At 44.2% G+C, this 26,867-nt stretch overlaps 1 protein-coding gene across 1 annotated transcript in view; it reads left to right on the top strand.

The window, feature by feature from the left end:
• Ccdc83 (coiled-coil domain containing 83) overlaps nt 1-26,606 on the top strand; it is a 40,595-nt gene extending 13,989 nt beyond the window's left edge. Inside the window, exons 4-10 of the mRNA XM_059253144.1 lie at nt 1,844-2,006; nt 5,555-5,722; nt 10,950-11,041; nt 14,513-14,581; nt 24,012-24,133; nt 25,256-25,335; nt 26,362-26,606. Of these exons, the coding sequence (XP_059109127.1) occupies nt 1,844-2,006; nt 5,555-5,722; nt 10,950-11,041; nt 14,513-14,581; nt 24,012-24,133; nt 25,256-25,335; nt 26,362-26,591 (924 nt within the window). The 3' untranslated portion in view covers nt 26,592-26,606. The remainder of the gene's footprint in view (nt 1-1,843; nt 2,007-5,554; nt 5,723-10,949; nt 11,042-14,512; nt 14,582-24,011; nt 24,134-25,255; nt 25,336-26,361) is intronic.
• The last annotated feature ends 261 nt before the right edge of the window (nt 26,607-26,867 follow it).

The raw sequence follows: 26,867 nt of genomic DNA, 5'->3' as shown, positions 1-26,867 counted from the left end.
TGCCGGCTCTGTCCATCACAACAGAAATAATATCTGTAAACGAAAAATGATAATGAACCCAAGTTATGCCCTCGGAGATCACAGCCACAAGGAGAAACAAGACACACCTTCCTTCACTGATTGACTTTGTACGGTCTGGAAACTTCCACAGTTAACTGTTTACCCCCCCCCCCCCCACACACACACCCATACAGAATCTCACTATACCTCCCAGCCTGGCCTTGAACTCATGATTCTCCTGCCCCAGCCTTCTGAATGTTAGTATTATACGTGTGCACTGCACCTGGCTGAAGTTTTGTTTTTAAAGGCTCCATCTTTACATTTTAATGTGACTCTGGAGTCAGAGTCCTGAGTTTGCATCCTGACTGTACGACCTTCTAGTGGCATCTTTCTGGCAAAATCTGGCATCAGCCTCAGTTTCTCTCTCGTAAAAATGAGAGAACCTGTCCACTCCACACTGATCTGTGGAACTTGACAAGTTCCTGGGGGGTGTGCCCATGACTCTGATGTCGTTACAGTGGTCAGTACTTGTAACAAGGACTAAAACAGGCACAGGTGGATAGCGAAAGTGAAAAGACGCCTTGCCAATCTATCTGAGGTCCCACACGGTGTGATCCCACGCACGAAGGAAGATGGGTTGCCTTCAAAGGGGCTAGTGCACACTCTCCACTGGTCAGTACCTGCACTCCTATGTCCAGGGTGGTCAGGACTGAGACACCGCTTTCCTCCCTTCACCCTCCAAGTATTGGGGTTACAGGCGTGTGCCACAACACTCACCTTTCACTCTTTGTTTCCTGTCTCAGGTTCTTTTTTACTTTTCTTCTCCCATTACTGACTTTTGTGTTACACGTTTTCTAGTGTACTCTTTTAACTATTATTTTGTTGTTTTCTTAGTGACTTTCTTGAGGATTCTAATTAGCATCCTAATTCATAGTAATCTAGTTAAAATTAATACCAACTCAATCTCAATAACATAAAGATGTTGCTCTATGCCCTCCCTCCCTCCTCAGAGGTACTATCATACAAAACACACTTTATAAATTGTGATTGATTGGTTGGTAATGAAATGTAGGTCTGTCTTTACTGCAACACTACGTAGTTTTTAAAATAAAGTAATTTCAAAAAGTGTAATTACATAAGTTTCAGATTCACCTGTGCAGTTGTTTATATTGCCACTCCTGTGTTTTCTCATGAATTCAAGTCATTTTCTGGTACCATTGACTGCATCATAAAGGACTCACGTTGGTAATTACTGTAGGGCAGGTTAGTGTGTGGTTCATTCTCTCGTTTTTTGATTCCTCAAAATGCACAGTAAGACAACAATGGCGAGAATAAACTTTAAGTCCGTTAGATATACATCTGGGGGGGGGGGCTGGAGAGATGGCTCAGAGGGACCTCAATTCCCAGCAACCACATGGTGGTTCATAACCATCTGGACTTTTTTCCGTTTTGTTAATGATATCACTCGCGTGCCCAGCATACAGCCTCACACACACGGTAGATGGCTAAGTTAGGGAGACTCAAGAAGAGCAGGATTGATGGGAAGTTCAAAAAAAATTAGCTCCAAGATTTGGTTTAAATGTCCGTGGAGCCCGTGGGAGGGTGAGAGACTGGAAAATTGGTAGCATATTCTTAAAGACACAGCATTCTACTGATGGTTATTGCACTGGTAGATTTTATTTTGAATTTTACATGTCCTGTAAGCTCTTAGAGGCAGCACTGTATACCTTAGTTAAGTAAATGTGTCTTCCCCCTTCGCAAGCCTCAGTGTGTGTCTGTGTTCTGGGTAAACGGTGTAAATAGCTGAGCAGACGTCTTTAACCACCATTGATGTCTATGGCAGAATAGACGCCTCAAAGAAGAACAGAAATGGCACATAAAGAACCTCCTGAAAGAGCTGACTGAGGAGAAGTCAGAGGGAGCCCCGATCGTGACAAGGGAGGACGTCGAGGAAGCAATGAAGGAAAAATGGGAGTTTGAAAGAAACCAGGAGAAAAACTTGAAAGGCGAGTTAGAAGCTTGGGAAATTATCGTGAATGCTGTATTCGTTCGTGCCTTTGTCTTTCAGTGTGTTCAAAATGTTGTGACTGTATTTCCGATTACGTCATCTCTACCACAGCCACAGTCCTTCCAGGGATACAGACAGGAGAAGGAAAGAATGACATGCGCAGAGGCCCAGTGAGGAGGAGGACTGGGCAAAGGAGCTAGTTAATGAATGAATGAAACCCATCTGCCCTCCAGCCCCACCGGTGTCCTAAGCTCTGAGCTCTCCCAGGGGGTGTTCTTTTGTCTGAAGTTCTGTTGTTGAAGGGCTTCGTTGACCTCACCTTTGCTTTTGATTTGGGCATGATAAAGTGAATGTAATCATGGGCATCCCTTCCCCAGTCTAATGGAATTAAGCCCCCATGTTGCATTGGAGAAAGATAGCTTATAATTGGGAAAGGGGAGTTAGGGAAATGATTCTAGGGATGGCAGTAGAAGACACAAGACATACTCTTACTACTGGAAACACGTGACCCTTCTGGTAAATCACACGCGTAATTTTAATACTTGCATTTCTTTTCCCTGTTCTTTCATCCTACACTTCTTGCTGGCATTTCCAAAACCACTTTGACAATGATCCCTTGAATTGGCAATGACATCACAGTGGCTGCCCAGGTGCTCTGGCTAAGTTCCTTTCTGGCCACGGCTCCAGTTGCGGTGCACTCGTTAGTATGGAGGGACAAAGCATGGGGTGCCATGCTGTCTGAGGGTTTCTATGGCTGTGACAAAACATGACAACAAAAAGCAACTTGGAGAGGAAAGCATTTATTACAGCTTACAGCTCTCAGGTCACAGTCCATTACTGAAGGAAGTCAGGTCAGGAACTCAAGGCAGGAACTGAAGTAGAGGCCGTGAAAGAGTGCTTCTCATTGACTTGCCCCTCATGGCTTGCTCAGCCTGCCTTCTCATACCTCTCAGGACCACTAACCCAGTGATGACAAGGTCCACAATGGGCTGGGCCCTTCCACATCAATCATCAATCAAGAAAATCTACCACAGGCTTTCCCACAGGTCAGTCTGGTACGGGTATTTTCTCAATTGAGGTTCTCGCTTCCAATATGACTATAGCTTGTATCAAGTTGACATTAAAAAAAAAGAAAAAGAAAAGAAATATCTAAGCGGGGGCCAAGTTGCATGACTTCCTAGAGGAGAGGGAAGGCAAGACATGTGAAGCTTCCAGAATAGGGAATGCCACAGAGACGAAGGAAGAGAGAGAAAGGGAGACAGCAACTGCCTCAGGAAAGAACTTCTGTGATAGCTACATGCATGCCAGGCAGTCCCTTACAAGAAATTTGTTTTGAGGTAGAACAGACTCCATAGCTCATGAAGGAACTTCTTAGAATCAAAGACTCTTAGCCCCCCAACCCCCACCCAGGCCTGCTGAATCAGCATCTGCGTTTTTTCCAACATAATATTTGTATTGATTATTTGGTAACTTCACATCATGCATCCTGATCACACTCACTTCTCAGTCCTCCCAGGTCTGTCCTCCTACACACACCCTTGTAGGAGACTTCCCCTCCCCAAAAAGAAGACAACAACAACAAAAAAAAAAAAACAAAAAAAACAAGTTCAATTTGTGTTGCCCATATACTAGAGCATAGTCAAACTCCCAGTGGCCAGCCCCTTAAGGAAAACAGAGTCCTTCCCCACCCCCATCCCCATCCCCACCTCCATCCCCGCAGGAAGCCATCAGCTGTGGAGAACTATGGCCATCCCACCCTGAATGCACTCACTCTAGTCTTGTCTTAGAAGCTAAGCAGAACTGGGCCTGGTTAGTACTTGGATGGCAGAATGTGCATTTTTTTTTTTTAACAAGCTCCAGGGATCTCTGGTGCACAGGAAGATCTGAGAGGCACTGCCTCCCAGCTTTTAGCTAGAACATGTTCAAGTGGCTAAAAGTCCAGCTTGAGCTGGGTGTTCTTCACAGTAGCAAACCACAGAAAGGGCAAATGCTGCCTGGCTGTATCCAGGACCTCTTGTCTATCAGGTCTCGGATTTTCCTTTAAAAAAAAAAATCTCTGTATAAGCTTGTGTGCATATCTGTGTGTTTGTTACTAGAAAAAAAGGGGAGAAAGGGAGTCAAAGTAAGCCAGCTGGCATATATATATATATATATATAACTTCGATGACATCTACCAGTCCTCCCCTCAAGAGCCAAATGTAGCATGGATTCAGACAGTAGCAGTCTGTCAAATGGGAGGATAGTTGCCCATCTGGTTTTCATAACTGTTTAATGACATTAACAAGCACCATTTAGGGGATTTATGATCTTATGTATATCTAGGGAAACCATGCCCAAGGTCCCTTAGACCTCTGGACCTCTGGACTCAGGGCATTCTGTATATAAACACCTACCGAGCCAACCAGCTAACTGCCAGGTCTAAGAAGGCGGGCTTTGCAGATATGATTAGTATAATGTAGCCTTCAAGAGACTCTCAAAAACCAGGCAATTGGAGGAGTGAGCCAAGCCACTGTGAGGTTCTCTGTATGTGGCTCTGAGAACTGCTTCCTACGTGCAGACTTTCGGCAATATTATACTTGGGCCTACGAACTGAATAAAACATCATGCTTAGCAAGTGCACCAGGGCAGGCCAAGAAGGTTATAGTTCAGCCTCTGCACCTATTTAATCAGGAACTCGTCTTTCAGTCTGCAGTCTGAAAGTGTGGGAGATGGGAAAAGACTGTTTCTGACTGTTGTATGCTAGCATTTCTCAAAAGAAAAGCCAAAAATTGAAACTGCAATGGCTGAATCAAACAATCGACTGATAAAAGTGACTGTCAAAATTGAGCATGGTGGCGTTCCTGTAATCCTAGCACTGTGTGTGTGTGTAGTGGGGGGGGGGGGTGATTAGAAGTTCAAGGTTATCCTCTGCAAAGAACTTGAAATTATTTTTGCTCAGAGGCATTAATGACTGAAAAAGCCATTTTACATAAGAAATTGTAGGGGGGCTGGAGAATTGGCCCAGCAATTAAGAGCACTGCCTGTATTTTGACAGAGGACCCAGATTCAACTCCTCACACCCGCATAGTGGTTTACAACCATCCATAACTACAGTCCCAGAGGATCTGGTGCCACGTGGCATCCTCAAGTACCAGGTATGCTTGTGATGCACAGACATACATTCAGGCAAAACACCCATACATCATAAAATAAAACATTAAACTCATTTTCACAAAGCTATCATAAGACATGAGGACTTGAACCAACAGGGACCCTTATGAAACGATCACAGATTGAAGTTTGTGGGTTCCTAGGCATATATAATCCTTCGTTTACATAGTCCTAAACGATGTATCTACTACAGAGTTGAAAGTTTCATTATACTTAGATTTGTCATGAGGGATATCTAATCATTTTAATCATTTTGATTTCCCAAAGTTGCACATAGAGTATTTATGAGTTGATTGCATTTTAACACCAGGCCTTAACTTTGTGAAAACAGACTGTACTATAGAATGGTTCCAAGGATGGCAGAAATGACATGTGCCTTGTTTTTCTTTCCAACAGAAATGCGCTTACAAATAAATGATGCTGAGAAGCTGTTTCTTGAGAAACTCAGTGAAAAGGAGTATTGGGAAGAGTACAAGAATTCAGGGAGTGCTCAGCACGCTCAACTCATTGTTTCCTTACAAAATGACATCGAAACAGTCAAAGAAAATGCCGAGAAAATGTCAGGTCAGTTGCCGCAGAGCTCACTCAAATTCAATACAATAATGAGCAGTGTAGATGTAATTCTGAATGGTTTTATTAAATAAGAAACACAGAACCAAATGCAGAGTTAAAAGCCCCAGAGGTCAGAGAGCAGTAGCTAAGAGCTGAGACCAAGACCGCCTTCTTACCCCTCGCTGCTGTCCTTCCCCTGAGAAAGAGACCCACTTCCTGTGTGTCTGTCTTTTTATTGACTTTCTGTTCTGCCTTCTCATTGGCTGTAAACCCAACCACATGACCTCCTAGTCACTGCCTGTCTATACAGACCTCTAGGTCTCTATGGTTGGTATTGAGATTAAAGGCGTGTGTCTCCATGCTGGTGGTGTCCTTGAACACACAGAGATCTGCCTGTCATGTGATTGGGATTAAGGGTATGTGCTACCACTGCCAGACTTCTGCTATGGCTGGCTATTAGCTCTGACCCCCAGGCACTTTTATTTATTAACATACAAATAAAATCACATTTCAGCACAAATAAAATATCACCATAGAGCAGGAAGCCCATGTTTAGTAAACGAAAAGCCAGGGCACTCCCATAATAATTCGTTATCAAAACAGGACAAGCAGCTGTGAGCCCACAAAAACTTGAGATGGTACTTGAGTTGGGTGTGGTGGTGGTGGGGTACTGAGGACCGAGGGACAAAGGAAAAGTTGTTATCCATTTAAATGCACACTGTGTCCCCCACATCAAAGAGTACAGATGCAGTACCACAGGAAGAATCTAGACACACACTCTCATGACAGGAGAATCATGAATTAGCTTTGAAAGCTAATGAGGACCAGGGTTTGGAAATGAGCTTGAGACAGGATCAGTAAAATGAGTAAAGGATCACACCACAGACTCCCATAGGCAGCAGTCGATAAAACCAAAGGAGAGTCAGAGACAACCGGAAGGTAAAGTGTTGGCCAACAAGCATTAGCCTGCATGGTTTGGGGTTAGTTTCTCAGAAGGGACCACGATTGATTGGACAGTTGAACAGCCAACAGTCTTGAAGCATAAACTCACAATCTCTCAAGGGCCTACTTGTGGTGTCTCAAACTTCTCCAAGGAGGTTCCTCCATAGCCCTGCTTTCTTTGGCTGCCTTCGACAGTGAGTGGCTAGTAAGGGTCGTGGCTACAGGAAGCACCAACTGAATCACAAAAGGCAGCCATGAGATTTTCACAATAGCCCTTGCGCTGTGCACTCTACTCTGTTTTTAAGAAAAAGCAATCCATAGGACGCTATATAGAGCTTAGAACAAGAGAGCATGTTAATATTGCTTTTTCAGTATTAATATGGCAATTCAACTAGACCTTCAGAATGTATTTGATTATCCTTTTTGGGTGATTTACAGCAAAGAATTACCATGTTACCTGATTCCAGGTTTTACAATTTCTTTCAGATGCTAAGAATGAAAAACAGATTACAGCTAAAGTTCTGACCCACTGCAACTTTTAGATGTCTGTGTTTAAAGATTAAATAAACAATTAGCATTAACCTCATGGGCTAGGGCCTGCATCAAAGAAAGAAATTTCATAAGATAGACTGGAAGAATTCAATAGTCATGATATTCCAAATGAAAATGAGAAATAGACACTGTGTGGATGAGCATATGTTGTCTAAAACAACACAGATTTCCATTTCTCACTTTCTAGGTGTCAAGCTAGACTAGCTCCCCAAACCTGCCCATCTCTCTTCTTCATGCCTCATACAATCTTGCTCAGCTCTATCAGAGGCCCTGTCCTGACCCCTGTCCACCACTGGGAGGAACTCTTCCTCTTAATTGCCTCCACTCCCCTCTAACTCAGTTGCCCTGATGAGCCATTATTGGCTGCCACAACCCAATTTCTGAAGTCTCAGACCACTGCCCACCAACGGCTGGCCGCCAGTTTGCCACATTCAACTTTCTCCAAAATATTTTTTCAAAATGTATTGTGTTCAGGGGAACAGTAACACAACAGTACCCAGAAGTCATTTCACCTCCAGCTGTCCTCATCTAGTAGGGAGAAGTGCCACACAAATACAAAGTACAGATGAGGATGAAGAACTTGCTCAGCTCCCTAGCTGCCTAGTAGCACCCTCAGTTTGGTTATTGAAAGACCAGACCTGCCATCTCCTTCCCATCAGCCCAAGATCCCAGAGTTGTGCTGTGGCTGCCTTGGTCTGGCCTTGGTCTGTTAAGAAGATGTCCCCAATTTCACAGAGTTCCACCCCTAGACAAAGAACTTCAGACAACTATTGACTGTTGGGAGAAGGAGAATGAGCATCTCCCATGAATGAGCCTCTTTACTGGTTGCTCAATGCCCCATGGTCAGCCTTGGGACACTATATACCTACCAACAACAAAAACGTACTCAGCAGGGTGTGTGTGTGTGTGTGTGTGTGTGTGTGTGTGTGTGTGTGTGTGTGTGTGTTTTCAACAAGTAAAATCAAAGAAAAAGAGGCTATCACCTTGAGAGGGGGTATGGGAGAATTTGAGGAGGATAACTGAAAGGAGATTGAAGAAAGAAAGGGAAGGGAGAAGTGATAAAATTCTATTTCAATTTAAAACATTAAAAAATAAAAGTGTCTGAGGCTAAAAAGATTGTCTAAGTTTCAAAAATAAAATTTGCTGGAAAACTTTTTCCCAGAAAATAAATACTTCACATGCAACAACAACAACAACAAAAAAAAAAAAAAAAAAGAAAAAAAAAAAGCAAATTTTGCCCCTTGAAACAGAGCCCTAAATGGCAGTTAGGGTCTACAGCAGTCTTAGCATTTTTGTTTAATCAGAGAATAAGTTTGTGGTGATATTTTATTCGTGTCCACCAATAAAATTTATCTGAGGATCAGAGGAGAAAGGCCAGCCATTATAAATAAACACAGAAGTCAGGCAATGGTAGCGCATGCCCTTAAAACTATCCCTTAGGAGGCAGGGATCTGTCTGGATCTCTATGACTTCAATGCCACACTGGGAACAGAGCCAGGTGTGGTGGCACACACCCTAAATTCCAACACTAGTTAACCATGGAGGTCTGGAGGTCTGTACAGACAGACAAGAAGTGGCAGATCTGGGCAGGAAGAGGAAGTGATGTAGCTGGACAGAGAGAGCAAATCAGATGGCAGAACAGCAAGGCATACAGGCGTGGGTAGACAGGAAGTCGCTCGTCTTTGGAAGCTGCGGTATCAGTGAGGTGAGGTTGAAGTGTGGTTTGTCCTATTTCTCTGGTTTTTCTCAGGCCTTAACCCAAATTTCTGGCTCCGTGTTTTTTATTTAATAAGACCGGTTAGAAATTCGTCTACGTAAATTAAATAAGGCTTGGTGGATCTGTCCAAAAATCTAGCAGACATGATTTCCAACGTTATCCACATGGGAAAATACACCTTGACTTTCAACAGCTTGCATATGGTCTACATAAACACAGCTGATGGGATGCTACAATGAACAACTAAATTTGACCACTGTCACCTTAAAGTCCTTTGGAGAAGTACAGGTGCCTCGGTGCTGACTGTTACCACCTTGGGTAGACTCTGCTCAAATATTTCCTCTTATCTGAAATAGAGGATCTGACTTTATCCCACACATCACCACCTGAAATAACCGGTTTCTTCCCTGAATTCTGGCTGCCCTTTGAGAATGCGCATGGCTAAGGGCAGACATCTTTGTCGGGCTTACCCAGCAGCTTTCCCAGTGTCTTCAGCAGTGTCTTGATTATGGAGCTGATAACTGCTGGGGGACCGGCCTCCTTTATGCAGTTTCGTTTCTCTCCACTCTCTGAGGAAGACTTAGGCCCTTGTTCTTTATTTTCATTTCGAAGGAGCTTCGGTTATAAGATCCCTCAGCACCTTTTGAGGCTTAAACTTTTCATCTTACTCTATCACTAATAAATAGGACTGGAGAAATGGCCCAGTGGTAGAAGCCACACAAACCTGGGACCTGAGTTCGATCCCTGGAACCAACTTAAAAACCTGGATGCTGGGGTATGCACTTGTAATCCTAGCATTCTTACTGAGAGAGGAGAGGCTGAGACAGGAGGATTGCCTTCTATGCACAGTGGCAGAAACAAAAGACCCTGCTTCAAAAGCAAGGTGGAAGGATACTGACTCCCAGAGCTATGCTCTGACCTCCACACACATGCTGACATGTATACTTAGTCACCTGACTCCACCGAGCTATCCTCTGACCTCCACACGTGTGCTGACATGTATATCTAGTCACAAACAAATCTTTTTTTAAAAAAAGGAAGGAAAATCCTGGAGGATAGGGAATTCAGCACCTAATCTCTGTCTCCCTGCTTATCAGATGCTCAGCACTGTTGTTGGTTGGTTTTTTCTTTTAGGGGGGCCTGCCACTCAGCTCCCAAATAAATCACACACAGAGGCTTATTCTTACTTATAAACATTAGCTTGGCTTGTTTCTTGCCAGCTTTCCTTAACTTTAAATTATCCTGTCAACTTTTGCCTTTAGGCTTCTCCTGTTCTCTTACTTCTATCAATCTTACACTTACTCTGTGGCTGGCTGTATAGCTGGGTGGCTAGCCCCCAGAATCCTCCTTCTCTGGCTACTAGATCTCTCTTTCTCCTCCCAGATTTCTCCTCCTGTTTATTCTCTCTGACTGCCAGCCCCGCCTCGCCTTTCTCCTGCCTCACTATTTCACTATTGGCCATTTAGCTCTTTATTAGACCATCAGGTATTTTAGACAGGCAAAGTATCACAGCTTCGCAGAGTTAAACAAATGGAACATAAACAAAAATAACACACCTTAAAATAATAATATTCTCCAACAGAGCACAGTCTGAGGTCTGCCTCCTCCAACCCTCCTCCCCCTCTCCTCACTGTGTCTTCCTCACACCAGAAACCACGTGCCAGGAATATTGGTAATCTAATTAGTTAGATAATTAAGTCTGTATGTGCCCGCTGTGAAATTAAAAGCACCCGATCCTGGGTGATCCAAAGGATAGATGATATACAAGTATTGCTTCAAATTCTCCCTCTGCAGAGAGAATCCTTTGAAAATACAAACATCCTTGGAGACCTTAGGTAATTCAGACTAAGGTGTTAACAAATTATTGGAGCATTTATTCTGATTAGAGGAACTAAATACATTCTTGAGACTTTGGGGGTAGGGTGAGAGGTGTGTCAAGAGGGAGGAGGGCCATGAACAGTAAAATTTATAAACATCACAGTTTTCCCTCCGATCAGCCCCACTAAGGCTTGTCATTTCTTTTTAAAGAACAGTATAAAATCACTCTGGAAGATACTAGAAAAAGAATAATCAGAGAAACCCTGATACAACTAGACCTAAGGAAGGAATGGGCCACACAGGTAGGTGTCAAGTCTCATAAAACAAAGCAGAACTTCCCCTTATTCATGTAGTTTATCATGGAGAGCCGTCAAAGGGAATGCTTGTTTGTTTGAGGCCCATGGTGGTACATGCCTGTTTGTTTGAGGCCCATGGTGGTCCATGTCTGTTTGTTTGAGGCCCATGGTGGTACATGCCTGTTTGTTTGAGGCCCATGGTGGTCCATGTCTGTTTGTTTGAGGCCCATGGTGGTACATGCCTGTTTGTTTGAGGCCCATGGTAGTACATGTCTGTTTGTTTGAGGGTCATGGTGGCACATGCCTGTTTGTTTGAGGCCCATGGTGGTACATGCCTGAAGCTCAACACTCTGAAGGCTGAGGCAGGAGGTCCATGCTCTAAATAGCCAAACCCTGTCTCAGAAAGAAAGAATGGGGGTTAGGATGAGGCTTAGTGATGAAGCACTTGCCTAGCATGTGTACAACCCTGGGTTTGACTCACAGCACTACAAACTTAAAGACACCATTACGTCCACCAAACAAAACAAAAGCCTTGGTTTCCAAAGTTAGGCAGTTTACTGTGCTGTCCTAGCACTCATGAGCTGTAGAACAGGATTCATTACTCCATTTTCCCAGACTTCTGTTTTCTAATGCATAGAGCAGAGACTATTATATTTATTTACCTTAAATATAGAGTGTAAGGATTAAACCAGCTTATTTAAGTAGTATCTTGTCTCACAAGGAGCAAGTGAATTACTATTCAGTTATGTTAATGGTATCATATAGCTATAGTGAAATATTAAGAATAAGTGTTTTGAATGAAATATAATTTGTCTAAAAGCAATTCTTTATATATCTAAACCTGGGAGAGTACACTCTACATTATTGTGTTTTAAAGATTTTGACAAGAAAGCCAGGTGTGGTGGCACGTCTTTAACCCCAGTACTTGGGAGGCAGAAACAGGTGAATCTCTGTGAGTTTGAGGTCAGCGTGGGTCTACATGGACAACTAGGGCTACAGAGAGAGACCGTGTCTCAAAAAAGAAAAAAGTTGGGCTACAAATCATATTTCAAGATGAAATTCCCAGTCATCTCTGTTTTCTCATGACTTTGTTTGACATGGAAAGTCTAACTCTCCCCCCAGCACACATGCGCACAGTGCTTCTCCTGTATTCTGACTCCTTCCTAGGTCGGTAAAGGGAATTCTGGTTTAAAGCCCACCCATTCTTCAGAACCCTAAGCTTCAGATGTTTCCAAAAGTGCCGTCAGCAGTTCAGCGGCGATGCTCATCAAGTCCCCGTGGGTCCCATTGCTCTTAAGTGGCACTCTGTCTGCCTGACATCTACAGATTTGCAAAGACGAAGATATTGGGGAACCGGTCAATGGTTTGTCTGTTCATGCAGTTGGGTCGCTTTGTGACGAGTCTGACGAGATGGTGAAATCCATCTCACCGTGATCTGACCACAGCGTAAATGACTTAAAATGCCTATGTGGATATCACATGACAAGATAAAACAAAGCTGACTTGTAATGTCAAGTGTTCATCTCGAGGACTGTCCCAAGCTTTCATCTGACATTTGAATCTCTCAGCAATCCTTAAAGCTCTAGAGGTTTGCTAATGGGACAGCGTCATAGAGAACAGTGACCTGCACAGAACACATGGGAGGATCCAGATTCAGTTCAGATCTCTTTTCAGATCATGGCTCAGTGTCAGGCTTTTGAGCTTCCTGTGTTCTGTGCTGTGCAACCTAACTAGACATGCAATTCATGTATCACCCCATGGTGCCTGGGTCCCACCCACAGAGACGCTAATGTAATTGCTCTGGGATATTGTCCTGGCTTATGGATTTTCCGGCTTTCATTGGGTTCTGATACAGAACAAAAGTTAAAACCACTGGCCCGCTGTTAGTGAATTAAGCAACAAGCCAGCTAATCTCAGTTAGGACCTCCTTCAGGTTTTGTTCAGATGGTATTTTATGGGGGAACAAAACCAGAAGGGGCTGGAGAGATGGATCCACTGTTCAAAGCACTTGTTGCTCTTACAGGGTAGATGGGTTTGATTCCCAGTACCCACATCCCAGCTCACAACCATCCATAACCCCAATTCCAAGGGATCCTATGCCCTCTTCTGACCTCCTTGGGTACCAGGCACACACATGGTACACAAACACATGTAGACATAACTCTGTACACAAAAAATAAACAATCTGAAAAAATTAATGATAGTTTATGGTGGTGGAAATGTGAGTTATCAGTTATAGCTGGAATATAAACAGTCCTAGGAAATGCATGCCGTCTCTGAATTTAATAAACATGAATCTTTTTTCGTTTACCTAAAGTTTTTTTCATGGAAAGTCTTCTACTTTCAAAGACTTAACAAATCAACTTATCTTTAACATACTATTAAATCATTCCTGTCCATGTTTACAGTCTAGGACATTTCTTTCTTATTTATGTGTGTGCACAGATGTGTACACACACACACACACACACACACACACACACACACACACACACGGAGGCCAAAGTCCAGCCTTGGATGTTGTTCCTCAGGAGCTGTCTACCCAGCTTCCGCTGGCCTGGAGCTCACTGATTAGGTTGGACCGTGTGGCCAGTGAGCCCCAGCATCCTTCACCTGTCTCCCTCCCCAGCACTGGGACTGCAAGCACACCACCACGTCCAAGTTTTGCTTTCTAAGTTATGTGTGTATGGATGCACATGTGCCATGGCACACACAGAGAGGTCGGAAGGCCACTTTGGGGGTTTGGTTCTTTCCCACTGTTGGTTCTGAGCATGGAACTCAGGTTGTAGAGCTGATGCAGTGTGTGCTTTTACCCATGAAGCCATCTCGCACCAACAGCTGGCTTGTTTATGTGAGTGCTGGGAATTGAACTCAGACCCTCAAGCTCATATGGCGAGCGTTTGCCACACGTGCGTTTCTCTAGCTCCTACTTCTCTTGGCTCACTCTTGCTACAACCTTTTAGTTTTTCTCCTTTTAAGAGGTTTCATCTCGGGTTAGAGAGTTGGCTCAGTGGTTGGATGTGCTTGCTGCTCTCTTAGAGGACCCAGGTTCAATTCCCAGTGACCTCACGACATCTGTGACTTTACTCCCAGGGTATCTGATGCCCTCTTCTGACCTCTCTGGGCACCAGGCAGGCATACGGTACACATGCATGCATGAAGGCAAAAACACTCAAACACATAAAATCATAAAATAAATAAATCTTTAAAAAAATTAAAAATCAATGTATTTAAAAAGAAGTATTGTCCTTTAGTAACTGAATGTTGGATTTGAGACATGATGTTCATATGAAACTATCTCACAAAGAAATACAGTGCCATCCGCTAGAAAAGTCTCGTGGGTAAGTTGTAAATATCAGGCTGGGGATATGGTTCAAAACAAAATGCAAACAAAGGAGGAGACGAACTGTGTCCCACCAGTGCTGACACTGTGTCACCTTATGACAACTCTTCCTTCATACAAAACTTTTCTTGTAGAATGCCGTGAGGTTCATTGACAAGGGCAACTACCGAGAGATCTGGGAGAATGACTGGCTAAAAAAAGAAGTAAGTAGAATGTGTCAAAATAATTCTCCCTGTATTTTTTTTTCTTTCTTGAACTGGCAATGACCTATAATTATAAAGTTGAAGTCATAGGACAAGTATGAGATTTTTACTGATATAAAGGAATGTCCAAGTAAAATCTAATCCTATCATATTGTTACTCAACAAATGCCAGAAATAATCTCAGTAATAACCAGAAATAATTTGGAGGCTTCATCCACACTGTACACCCAAATGCACCAAGTTGCACTATGTCCTACAACCAACTAGTGCTTCTCATGAGCCTGCCTCCTGCTGGGTGGTTGGCAAGGCGTCACCCCTAGGTCACACATCATCCTTTGGAAGTGTTCAGCCTTTTAGACCTCCTTTTGTCCTCCTCATCTGATACACAGAGCAGAACGGCTTACATTACCTTTTGCAAGCAGGTGGCCAGCTCGCACTCAGATCCCAGGCGTTCCCTTTGGATCCTCGCTTCCTCTGCCCTTCAGCTCTGAGAAGTGCTCTGGTCTTCTCCCTACACTGACTGGTGACTCCTGAAGTGATCGCTCTAATCTGTAGGATACTGTATTGTGGTCCAAAGCAAATGCACAGTACAGCCATTTGCCTGTGATCAAGAGGTACTTGCGGCACCTGTGTCTCTCCCCACCCTGATCCCCTCTCATCTGTTCAAGAGTTCATGGGAACTGCTGAGCTAGGACCTGCTCCCTGGGCCAGGGCTGTATGGCAGTTTGCTGGGTGTGGTCATGTAAGGACTTCTATAGCACACTCTATACGGTCACTGTTTTGATCTGCATAGTCTTTGTTATTTGGAACTGTCCTGTTTTCCTCACATTGTAGATGTAGGTCACTCTGTCCTGATCTCTAGTACATCCATACTCTCACTGTCTGGAAAACTAACTCTTCCTTTAGGTGCAGACTTTGATAACCAATTTCTTTGTGAATCATTTCATAATGTTCTCAGGCATCTTGAGAACTCCAGTTTTCCCAGTGTTTTCTTGTATTGCTGAATCCTTGCTAAAATACGTTGAAACTCTGCTTGTGATCTGTGTCCTCAATACACAGAGCAGGCTGTATCTTTTTAACTGAATGTCTACAGTACCTGAAGAATAATCTTTGCTTATCAAAAACAGCTATTAAATGAATGAATGTTAAGGAATGTCTGTAAGTATAGATATACTTACTCATTGAGGGGATGAATCATATACATACTCACATACACTTTTAGTTTAGATGCAGTTATACAAAATTGTGAATTATATTGTAGCTCAAGGTGCATCTTGTTTCTCTAAGGGCCCTCTGAAATAAAATTATAGAGATACAATAAAGAACCCATCTGAATGAATAAAGAAAATATGGCACATATACACAATGGAGTACTACTCAGCAGTAAAAAACAATGACATCATGAAATTTGCAGGCAAATGGATGGAACTAGAAAATATCATCTTGAGTGAGATAACTCAGACTCAGAAAGACAAACATAGTATGTACTCACTCATAAGTGGTTATTAGATGTGAGGGAAGGGATGGCCAGACTGCAACCCACAACTCCAGAGAGGCTAGCTAACAGGAAAAGACCCTAGGAGGGACACATGAATGACCCTGTGAAGGAGAAGTGGATGAGATCTACATGAGTGGACTGGGTGTGGGGGGGTGGTGGCAGAGGATGAGGAGTGGGGGATGAGAACATAGGGAAATGGGAGGGTCAAGCTGGAACAAGGACAGAGTGGGAGAGCAGGGAGGGAGATACCATGATAGATGAGGACATCATAGGACTAGGAAGAGGCAGGGTGCTGGGGAGACTCTCAGGAATCCACAAGGATGACCCCACCTTGGTCTGCTGGCAGTGGTCCAGAGGGTGCCTGGACCGGTCTACTCTAGTGACCAGCCTAGCAAATAACCTAGCTGTCATCATAGAGTTTTTGTCCAGTGACTGATGGATGCAGATGCAGAGATCCACAGCCAGGCACCAGGCTGAGCTCCGGGAATCCAATTGATGAGAGAGAGGAGAGATACTGCAGGCAGGGGAAGTCGAGATCATGATGGGAGGACGTGCAGAGATGACGGACCACACTAGTGGAAGCCCATGAACTATGGACTGGTGGCTGTGGAGCCCCCATGGGACTGGACTAGGCCCTCTGGATATGGAAGACGGTTGTTTGGCTCAAACTGTTCGGGGGGCACCCAGGCAGGGGGATCAGGATCTGTCCCTGGTCTATGGGCAGGCTTCTGGAACCCGGTGCCTGTGGTGTGACACCTTGCACAGCCTTGGTGCAGTGGGAAGGGGCTTGGACCTGCCTAGGCTCAGTGTGCTGGGCTCTGCTGACTCCCCATGGGAGACCTCGATTTGGGGTATGTGGGGATGCAGAATGGCTTAGGAGAGAGGGCTGGGGGGTGGGAGGAGGGAGGAGGGGGATCTGTGGGTGGTGTGTGGAGTAGAAAATTTCTTAATAAAGGAAAAAAAAGACCCCATCTGAAAGGACAACAGGTGTAGTGAACCGGCAGGTGAGGTTTTGACAGTTTCCTGGCAGACAAAAAAAAAAGGTGTGAAAGCAAGCTGTTGGGTGAAAGTAGCAGATAACATTTGGTCCAGATGTTGTAAGTGTGCTCCGTGGGAAGTGCAAAACTCTGTTTGGGAAGCCTGAGGGGGCCTCTTCTCAGAGCCTGTGTGTGCTGTAAGTGGCAGGGATAGGAGAAGGAGGAGGAGGAGGAGAAAACAAGAACTTGCTAGCATCCCTGGGATCATCTCCTTCACACAGAACAAAGCACTTCTCTTCTGGCCTAGGAACATGCAGAACACTGAAGTCATCTGATACAGTTTCTAGCATAGATGTGAGGCCTTTATATGCAAAAATTATATGTTTCCAATTGTGACATTCATGGGGACACAGTCAAAATATCCTACTCCTGATTTCTCAATCCAAAACAGTCCTCCTGCCCCGACATGCCACATTTACAGACTTTAATCTGCTCTCTCACTGTGAGGAGAAACTTAGGGTAAAAACAGTCATATTTATGCAGTGGTGGAGAAAACACCACCATTCCTTAGACCAGTGGTTCTCAACCTTCCTAATGCTGTGACCCTTTAATACAGTCCAGGTTCTGGATGGTACTCAGGTGGGCAGACCTACCTGAGATGGATAAAGAAGCAGTGTCTCCATTCCTACCACCATCCGTCGGAAATCCGTGTTTTCAGACGGTCTTAGGCAACTCGTGTAGGGGTCACAATCCACAGGTTGAGAACTGCTGCCTTAGACCCTTCTTAATATGACCGAAGGATCACTAAGGACAATTGGACAAAGGGGAGAAAAACCAGGCGAACTAAGGAGAGCAGAAGCAAGTGCTAAAGCCATCCCTAAAATATGCCCGAGGGAATTTCAGAAAAATTGCAAGGCGACTTTTATTAATATCAAAAAAATTGAGAGTCAGTTTGTTTATGAAACAGGATCCTTCAAGACCAAAATAATCAGATATAAAATAGTATGCCGAGTGCACTCTCTCAGGACAGGGAGAGACACATCACTAATAGAAGAGGCACAGTATCCAAGAAACATGAATTCTAGAAAGATAAAGCAGAGGGAAGCATCAGCAAAGCTGGAGAAGGAAGTGCCTGGCGGCTAGAAATGGCCGACAAAAGGAGGCCGAACTGATGAGCAGCGGTAGACCAGCACTGGTGTCAGTAATGAAGTTCAGGTGGCGAGTGCTTTTGAACTGGGAATTCTATACTCCACTCAGCTAGATTAAAGGAAACAAAACAAACAGCTATTCCCAGAATGTCAAGGGCTGTGATATTTACTTCTCAGTCATCCTCAGGAATTTACTTAACAGTACACTTAACAGCATAAACTAGTATACCAAGAAAGAGAGAAACAGGAAATGCTGGCTTCCCCTAAACTCCAGGGAAGAAATGCCCAAGGATAATTGTGTTTCAGGCTTAAAAGCATCCAGATTAGAAATGATGTCATTTCCAGGCTCTAAACCCATGCGCTCATCAGCCAGCTGCAGCTCAGTGTAAGCTCACCACAAGCATCTCAAACTCCTGAATTGACAACATCTGCCTCTTTCCCTGAAACTGCTTCTGGTCCCAGGCTGTCGGTCCCACGTCAGGACTTTGGAAGTTCCAAAGAAATGTCTTTTTTCGTAGCCACATCCAGAAGGCCTCTACATCCCATAAATCCTAGCCAACCACTTCTCCCTTGCTTCTCCGCCACTGCCCTACCCCAGGCCCTCCTTAATCACATCCTGTCTTAAGTGACGCCTTACCTGGTTTTACTTCCCTTAAGCCAGACCCTTCCCCTTTCTCCTCCACACAAACTCAGAGACTTCCTTCTAAAATGTAAACCAGACTCTGTCATTCTGCAGTGAGTTCAGAGGTGCAAAGGGACGTGCAAAGGGTCTCTGGAGACATAGGCTGGGCACATATTGTGTATCACGTTACAGGTTTGGAATCGTGATGGTTAATACAGTCCACCTGACACGATCTAGCAGACGTAAGCCTTGGCATCGATGAGAACTTTCTAGATTGGGCTTTATAAATGAGGTAGGAAGATCCACCTTAAATGTGGGCAGCACCTTCATTGGCTGAGGTCTATACTGAATAAAAAAAAAAAAAAAAAAAAAAGAGTGAGTGAGCTGAGCACACCAGTGTTCATTGTTCTCTCCTTCCTGACGACAGATGCAATGTCACCAGCTGCTTCCTGCAGCTGCTACCATGCCTTCCTGGCCAGGACACCTTCAAGCCATTCGTGTCTTCAAACAATGAGCCAGAAATCAGCCCTTCCTTTGTAAAGTTGCTTTTGCCAGGTCTCAAGCAACAACACAAGGAACTGTTAACATATTACCAGCTACCTAGTGGTAACAGAGGCAGTAAATGCTTCATTAACAGGCCTGAGTGTTTCTGAATTCTGACCAATACTTTAGGTGTCTCTAGTTCAATCACTCTCTCATTCCTAAAAATTCCCTTTACATTTAGACAAATAGCCATCTATCCCGTGCTTAAATGCCATAGGTGAAACAAAACTCACTATTTAGAAAAGAGATTGGTTATTTTTATTTTTTATGTGGGCGAGTGTTTTGCCGGCATACATGTATGTGCACTATGTGTGTGCCTGATGTTTATAGCTAGGCCAGAAGAGGGCAGCAGATCCCCTGGGACTGGAGTTGTGAGTAGTCCGAAGCCTTCATGTGGGCGCTTGGAACTGAACTTGGGTCCTCTGGAAGAGCACGGGCTCTTAACTGCTAAACCATCTCTCCTGTACCCTCCCAAACTCACCACGTTTTGAGAGAACTTACTTTAAACCATGTGAGGGGCTTGCTATCGGGTTAGGCACTGTGGTCGTCTGATGCACATCTTTCTCATTGCCTCACGTGGGTCTTTAGTTCTGAACCTCCATTTTTAGTCGCCTGTAAATATGTGTTCACGGAGATCCAAAAGACACTCAAGCCGACATTCCTACTGTGGAATGCTCAATTCTCATCAAAGTCTTCCTTGTTTCTCAGAAACACTAACAGCGAAGTTACTTTTAAGGTTTTTCTCTTTTCACTTCCCTTGCTCCCCATCTGACCAAGTAGTTAATGGTTCTAGAAAACTAGGAGACAAATCATGTACTGTTTCTGTGATATTGTCAACTGGCTTAGTTGTGTGCAGGAGGGGCACTAAGGGATTGGATGGAGAGACACTGGGCAAGGATTCGACCACTTAGCTTCACCCCAGCCCTTTTCCCTTTTCCTTTTAGAGTTTATTTAACTTTTTTTTCAGTGTTGGAGATTGAACCCAGAGCCTTGTACATGCTAGGTAAGCACTCCCACCAAACACAGATCTTAGGTTTAAGGGAAATGACTTTTTAAAAAAGTCTATATTTGGCTGATAACAAAGGCTTTATTGGTGGCCTCTTTCTAATGAAGCCTCAAATTGTATTTGATTTCATTTCATTTTTTTTTATTTCTTATAATTCACTGGCAATCAAAGGGAAAATGTCAAGTTTAATTGAATCATAAAGCTTAGAAATAAAGGGCAAAGCATTTTAAGGAAATTCAATAGGTTTAATTCCTCTATTACAATAAATATTAATTTTGACATGATTAAATTTAGCTCAAAGTTCCAAAGTCCTTCCACAATCTTTCCCAAAACCACATAGTCTGGTCTGTCACAGCAATACCCTAAGATCCCGATACCAATTTCTGTCCTACTTAGGGTTATAATGGCTGTGATGAAACTCCATGACCAAAGGCAAGTTTGTGAGGAAACGGTTTATTTGGCTTTCACTTCCATATCGATGTTCATTATCGAAGGAAGTCAGAACAGGAGTTCAAGCAGGCCAGGAACATGGAGGAGGCAGGAGCTGATGCAAAGTCCATGGAGGAGTGCTGCTTACTGGCTTGCTCCTCATGGCTTGCTCATCTTGTTTTCTTACAGAACCCAGGACCACCAGCCCAGGGGTGGCCCCACTCACAATGGGCTGGGTCCTCCCACATTAATCACTAATTAAGAAAATGCCCTACAGGTTTGCAGCCTGATCTTATGGAGGCATTTTCTCAATTTAGGCTCTCTCCTTTTTGATGACTCTAGCTTGTGTTGTGTTGGCGTAAAACTAGCCAGGACATCTCAGAAGTTTGCCCATATAAGAAAGAACCCACACATTTAATAAATGACTAATATGGATGCTTTAAGGTTCCCAACTATCACTGACTCTGATAGCAAAGCAGAAGCTGTTAACTTCTCCTGGCCTGAAGGAGTTTTAGCTTCTGCATTCTTTGTTTTCACTTCCTTGAAGCTTCCTACTTCCTCCCATTCTTCTGTTACTCCCACCTGTCCACCACTCTTGATTTTATACTTAGTTCTAATTCTAGTGCCTCGATTGCTTCCATGAACATCTGCTGGTGTTGACGCCTGTATAATATAACTCACACTGCTAGGGGTGCCAGAGAAATCACTTCAGGGCTCAACCAAGTAACTTCTATGTGTTCTTCCCTCTGATGAGCTTTCTTTTCTCATATTTTTTTTTGTATGTGATAAAGGGTTGTTTTATGCTAATGACTGATCGTGTGATCAATCAGGAAGGTAACACCGAGGCACTATGCGGACAGGAGATGAAAGACCCTAACCGTTCAGGCTCACACCCCCCAAGCCCCAAAAGAATGAGGAACTAAAAGAAAAGAAAAAAGCTAGTTCCAAAGGCAAACTGACTCAGCCATTACTCAACCACCCCTGCCACAATGTAACAATGTAAAGAGATTTCTGTTAAGAGATGTGCTCAACTGTTACTGGGATAATTGCAAGTGTTCCAGGAAGGACCACTGTGACCTTTGTGTAAACTCCACTCCCGCCCTGATACCCCCCTTGAGGTTTCTGGAAGAATGTGCATGCGGACGTGACTGTACCCACCCTGTGATCAGGCCATGATCTTGTGAAATTAGCCTCTAGACATAAATCAATCAAAATGAAATTGTATGGGAATTGTAATCTTATGGCTTTTGTGGGTTTTTTCCTTTAAAAGTACCCATGTGGCTGCAGTAGGCGCGACTCTTGCTCTCAGGACAAGAGGAGCCTGACTGTACAGCCGCATCAATAAACCTCTTGCTGTTTGCATCAACTGGACCGGAGTCTGGGTTCTTGGGGCGCCCACCCGAGAAGGTAGTACCCTGGGTCTGGGGTCTATCAGAGACAGGGGCTTCATTGTCTTAGTCTCTTGCTCCTTGGTCTTACAATGCTGCTCTTCTTGGCCTGGAAGCCCTTCCTCAGTCTTAGGCCTGCTGTTTGATCCACAGGAGCTTCTTGTGGGCCTGGCCTGTCTTAAGCCTGCAGATGTGCTCCGTGGAAGTGTTCTTGTTTTGAACATACTCCTCTCCACCTTCAGATACAGGCTGTGACATGTGAGGTAGCCATTCTTAGATTCACAATGTCTCCTAAGCAGTCCAAGCAGGATCCTCAGCCTCCTCCCCTTCTTTGATGACGTTCAGTCCCTGGCCATGCCCTTCCACTTACCTATGCCCATATGCCTGCCCACCCCATAGGTCAAGGTGCTTTTTGGCCACCAAATCCAGAAGAGGACAATCAGAGGCTTACAGATGATCAGCCCATCTTTCACCAGCTTCTGGATCTACCGAATGAATGGTGGTGTCATTGGTGATTTCATTGGTTTCACTGGAGTTCATCCAGACCTTTACATCACAGTGTAGGAAACAAAGGAACGCCTCTTCTAAAGCCAGAGCATGCTCATGGCAGCCAGCCTTCTTTCGACAGACGGTCCCAAACACGCTTTTAAAAGATTGATGGGAACTCCATCAACCAAACTGGCAAATTCTGTTCATATTTGACTCAATTTTTTCTTAAAATTAAACACGAACTAAGTTCATGGCAGTTACTTGCCATCACCTTGAGGACAAAAACCAGATTCTTGGGCAGTATTTGTCTCTTTCTTAGTTGGTCAGTCAGTCCCCAACTCCTCCCCACTCCCACCTTAAATGTGCAAAGGTTCCTACTTCCCAGGAGACATTGCTTGTATCTGCATGAAGCCCTACTCCATTCTCAAGTTGTGGGTCAGATGTCGTCTGTCTCTCCTGCCAGTTTTTCATTATCCCAACATCTGCATCTTCCTCATCCCAGAGCAGCTGGCTGCCCAGCGTCCACCGAGGTTTGTGTCTCCTCGTCTTCGGACCGCATCATTCCCACAAGGCTAAGAGAGCCTATTGCTAAATTAATTTTGTATCTTGATCATTTGTTATATGTTTCCTGGCACACAGTAAGGGTTTAGTACAACAGAATAAATGAATTGGCAAATATTTCATATGTATGGCATTGCTCAGAACTGACACCAGGCTCAAAGAGAACATAATCCTAATATAGAGGCTGGTAGAAAGGGCTTTTAGGTATTAAAAAAATACCACCATATATATCAATTATTCCAGTGTGTTTTCATTGTCTTGTTTATAATCACCTTTAGAGAGAACTCCATTCACTGGCCAATATATCATTGCTAAATGAATTGCGTTTTTCATCTCTGCCTCTAGCTCATATTTAAGTTCAGCCATGCTTCCGAAAGGTAGAAAAGAACAAGTTCTGCTCTGTAATAACTACCTACCAGGCCTGTTTATGACCTAGAAAACAGCCCCACTATTCCTTCTTTTTTTTTTTTTTTTTTGTTTTTCGAGACAGGGTTTCTCTGTGTAGCTTTGCGCCTTTCCTGGAACTCACTTGGTAGCCCAGGCTGGCCTTGAACTCACAGAGATCCGCCTGGCTCTGCCTCCCGAGTGCTGGGATTAAAGGCATGCGCCACCACCGCCCGCCACTATTCCTTCTTAACCACAGAAGGACCAGGAATACCCAGTAATAAATAATAAATGATAGCTCTTCCCTCAGGCAAATGTCCTTACAGAAAACTTTACTAAATGAAGCCAGTAAGTACTGATACCCATCCCCCTCTTCTGCAAACAGATTTCGACTCATAGGAAGGAAGTTGAAAGACTGGAAAGTTGTGTTCAACAACTAGAAGAGGAAAATTTGGTGCTTATTGACCAGCTGTTTAACTGTAGACTTTTGGATCTCAAAATACCCAGGTGAGATGCTCCCTGGTGCCATAGCAGTTAGCATCTGGTGCTCTCGGAATAGCTGGGTCAAAGTCATTAACATTTCTTGAAAGTGTTTTGTAAATATTACACCTGTAAAAAGTTGGTAGGGGTTTTTGTTTTGTTTTAAGATGATTTAGCCAGGTGTCACCTGTAATCCCAGTACCCAGGAGGCTAACACAAGAGGATTACCATAAATTCAATGCCAGCATAGGCTACATAATTCTAGGCCAACCTGTGCTACAGAGAAAAAGAAAGATTTTGTTCTCCAGTGCTTCCACTAGATGACAGCAGGCAAAAAAGAAGGGAACTGTGGCTGGAGAGATGGCCCAGAGGCTAAGAGTACTGGCTGCTCTTCCAGAGGACGTGGGTTCAAGTCCACTCACATGGTGGCTCACAACCATCTGTAACTCCAGTGCCAGGGGATCCCTGTTCTGGTCTCTGAAGCTACTGAATACACATGGTGCACATATATGCAGGCAAAACACTCTTACATGTAAAATAAAAAATAAAGAATTCAAAAATATTAACAGTAGTATGTGCCGCAACTCCAAATGTATAGAAACTCTGCATACATGTGCTTTAAATAACTTATATGCATTTCCTCTCCTACTCTCCCCCTTCCCCGCCATCCCCCTCCTCCCATGGAACCCAGGGCCTTATATATGCTAGGCAAGACCTCTAATGCTGAGCTACACCCAGCGTTTCTTACTGACTTTCTTACTGAAAACCCAGTTACCTAATTGATATCATTCTCACTCTCCCGTTTGGACTTGCCCTCCTTTCCGACTCCTCCCCCAGGGAACTTCTGGCTCTCCAAGACTCTGTTCAGATTTCCTCTCCTTGGGAACTCTTCCTTGTCTCCAAGGCTAACTCAAGGGGTGCTTCTTTCTGACTCCCAGAATTCTCACAGCACTCACTATACATCTCACTAGAAACTATCACTTTAGAATTCTGTAGTAGCTCAGCTTTCCAACAAGCCTTATGCTCCTGCAGCGTGTGAAGCAGGTAGGTCCCTTTTCTGCTTTGTCTCCACACTCTGGAGAGAGACAGGTGCTGGTGAGCATGTGGCAGGGCACTCATTGGCTGACAATCTGACATTTGTTCTTTCAGGAAACTGTATCTTACTCAAGCTGTTGGGCAGCAAGTGCCACCTGAAGATGTGTCTTTGAAGTTGCCAGAGATAGACATAGGTACAATTTCCTTGCGATGAGATTTTCCTCACCTTAAAGCACAGCAACCTGAGCATCTTTTGCTCTAGTCTCCTGTCCGCTAACTCTTCCCTTCTCTTTCTCACCTCTTTTCTCTATTCCGTCCCCCTCTCTCCCTCCTTTCCTCCCTCCCTCTCTCTCTCTCCTTTCCTCCCTCCCTCTCTCCCTCCTTCCCTCCCTCCCTCTCTCCCTCCTTTCCTCCTTCTCTCCCTCTCTCCCTCCTCTCCTCCCTCCCTCCCTTTCTCCCTCCTCTCCTCCCTCCCTCCCTCTCTTTCCTTCCCTCCCTCCCTCCCTCCTTACCTCCCTCCCTCCCTCTCTCCCTCCTTACCTCCCTCCCTCTCTCTCTCCCCTCTCTCCTCCCTTCCCTTTTCTCCCACACTCTGTCTTCTTTCTAAGATATCTCCAAATAGCACAGTCTGGCCTTAAACTCACAGTCCCCCTGCTTCAGTCTCCCAAGGGCTGGCATTACAAACATGCATTGCTGTGCCTGAGTTGTAATCCCATTTTCCACCAAGTTCAATGCATTTTATAATGAATTAAGTGGATACTCATAGAGAGGGATGGGGTGGTGCCTACGTCAATATAGTTTGGGTACCACTTTGACCAACCAAAATGCTAGTATACCCACTAGTTCCCAGGTGGCTGTGGGTAATGTCTTGGCTATCAGAAGGATATAGGATAGTTTCCTAAAATGGGGCCACCTCTTACTTCTATATATTTATATTACTTCTATATTATTTTATTTATTAATTTATTCCATAAGTTCCATACTGTTTTCTCTAAAAGCCACTTGGGGTTTGGTGGTGGCAGCACTGGAGATTGAACCTAGGGCCTCAGGGATGCTTGGCTGCCCTATCGTGGTGTTGATTGAGCTAAGCCATTCCTTCAGCCCTAAATTTCACATTTCTAACTTCAGGATTCCTTCAAACAACTGTGACCAATGATGGCACTGTATTTGTAATCTGCTCAGGATGTTGTTACCTAACTATTTATTTGCTCTGGTCCCAGAGGAGAATCTGAACTCACCCACTGAGGCAGAGGGTGGAGACGCATTGAACCTCTCCCCAGGGAGCAGCCATGAGGCTAGCAGTCCAGAAGTCCACTTCACAGAGATAGAAAGAGAGGACAGCTCATCCACGGAGGTGGAGTGCCCTATCATCCATCATTTGCTGCATGAGGATGAACAGGACTTCAAGGTGAGAGTCAGAAGAACAGAGTTCTCACTAGGATGTCAGTGACTCTAGGGCCGCCAGACAGAGACCTACAATGTAAACACGGAAAATTTGCTTTGTGAGGCTTGTAAAAGTGGTCCACCACTGACCTCTCCAGGGACACTCTTTTTACTCCTACTTTGAGCCAGTTAGCTTAAAAAGTTCATTTATAGACCTCCATTACCAAGAGAAAGTGTAAATTAGCTGATGCTCCATCCATAATAAACTATCCCTCAACCTAGTAGTTTAAAACAATACTTTGGGGGGTAGGAGGCATGTTTCAAGACAGAGTTTCTCTGTGTA

The sequence above is a fragment of the Peromyscus eremicus genome, unplaced genomic scaffold, assembly GCF_949786415.1.
Source record: "Peromyscus eremicus unplaced genomic scaffold, PerEre_H2_v1 PerEre#2#unplaced_2322, whole genome shotgun sequence".
Lineage (NCBI taxonomy): Eukaryota > Metazoa > Chordata > Mammalia > Rodentia > Cricetidae > Peromyscus > Peromyscus eremicus.
This window is presented reverse-complemented; position numbering and strand designations above follow the sequence as displayed.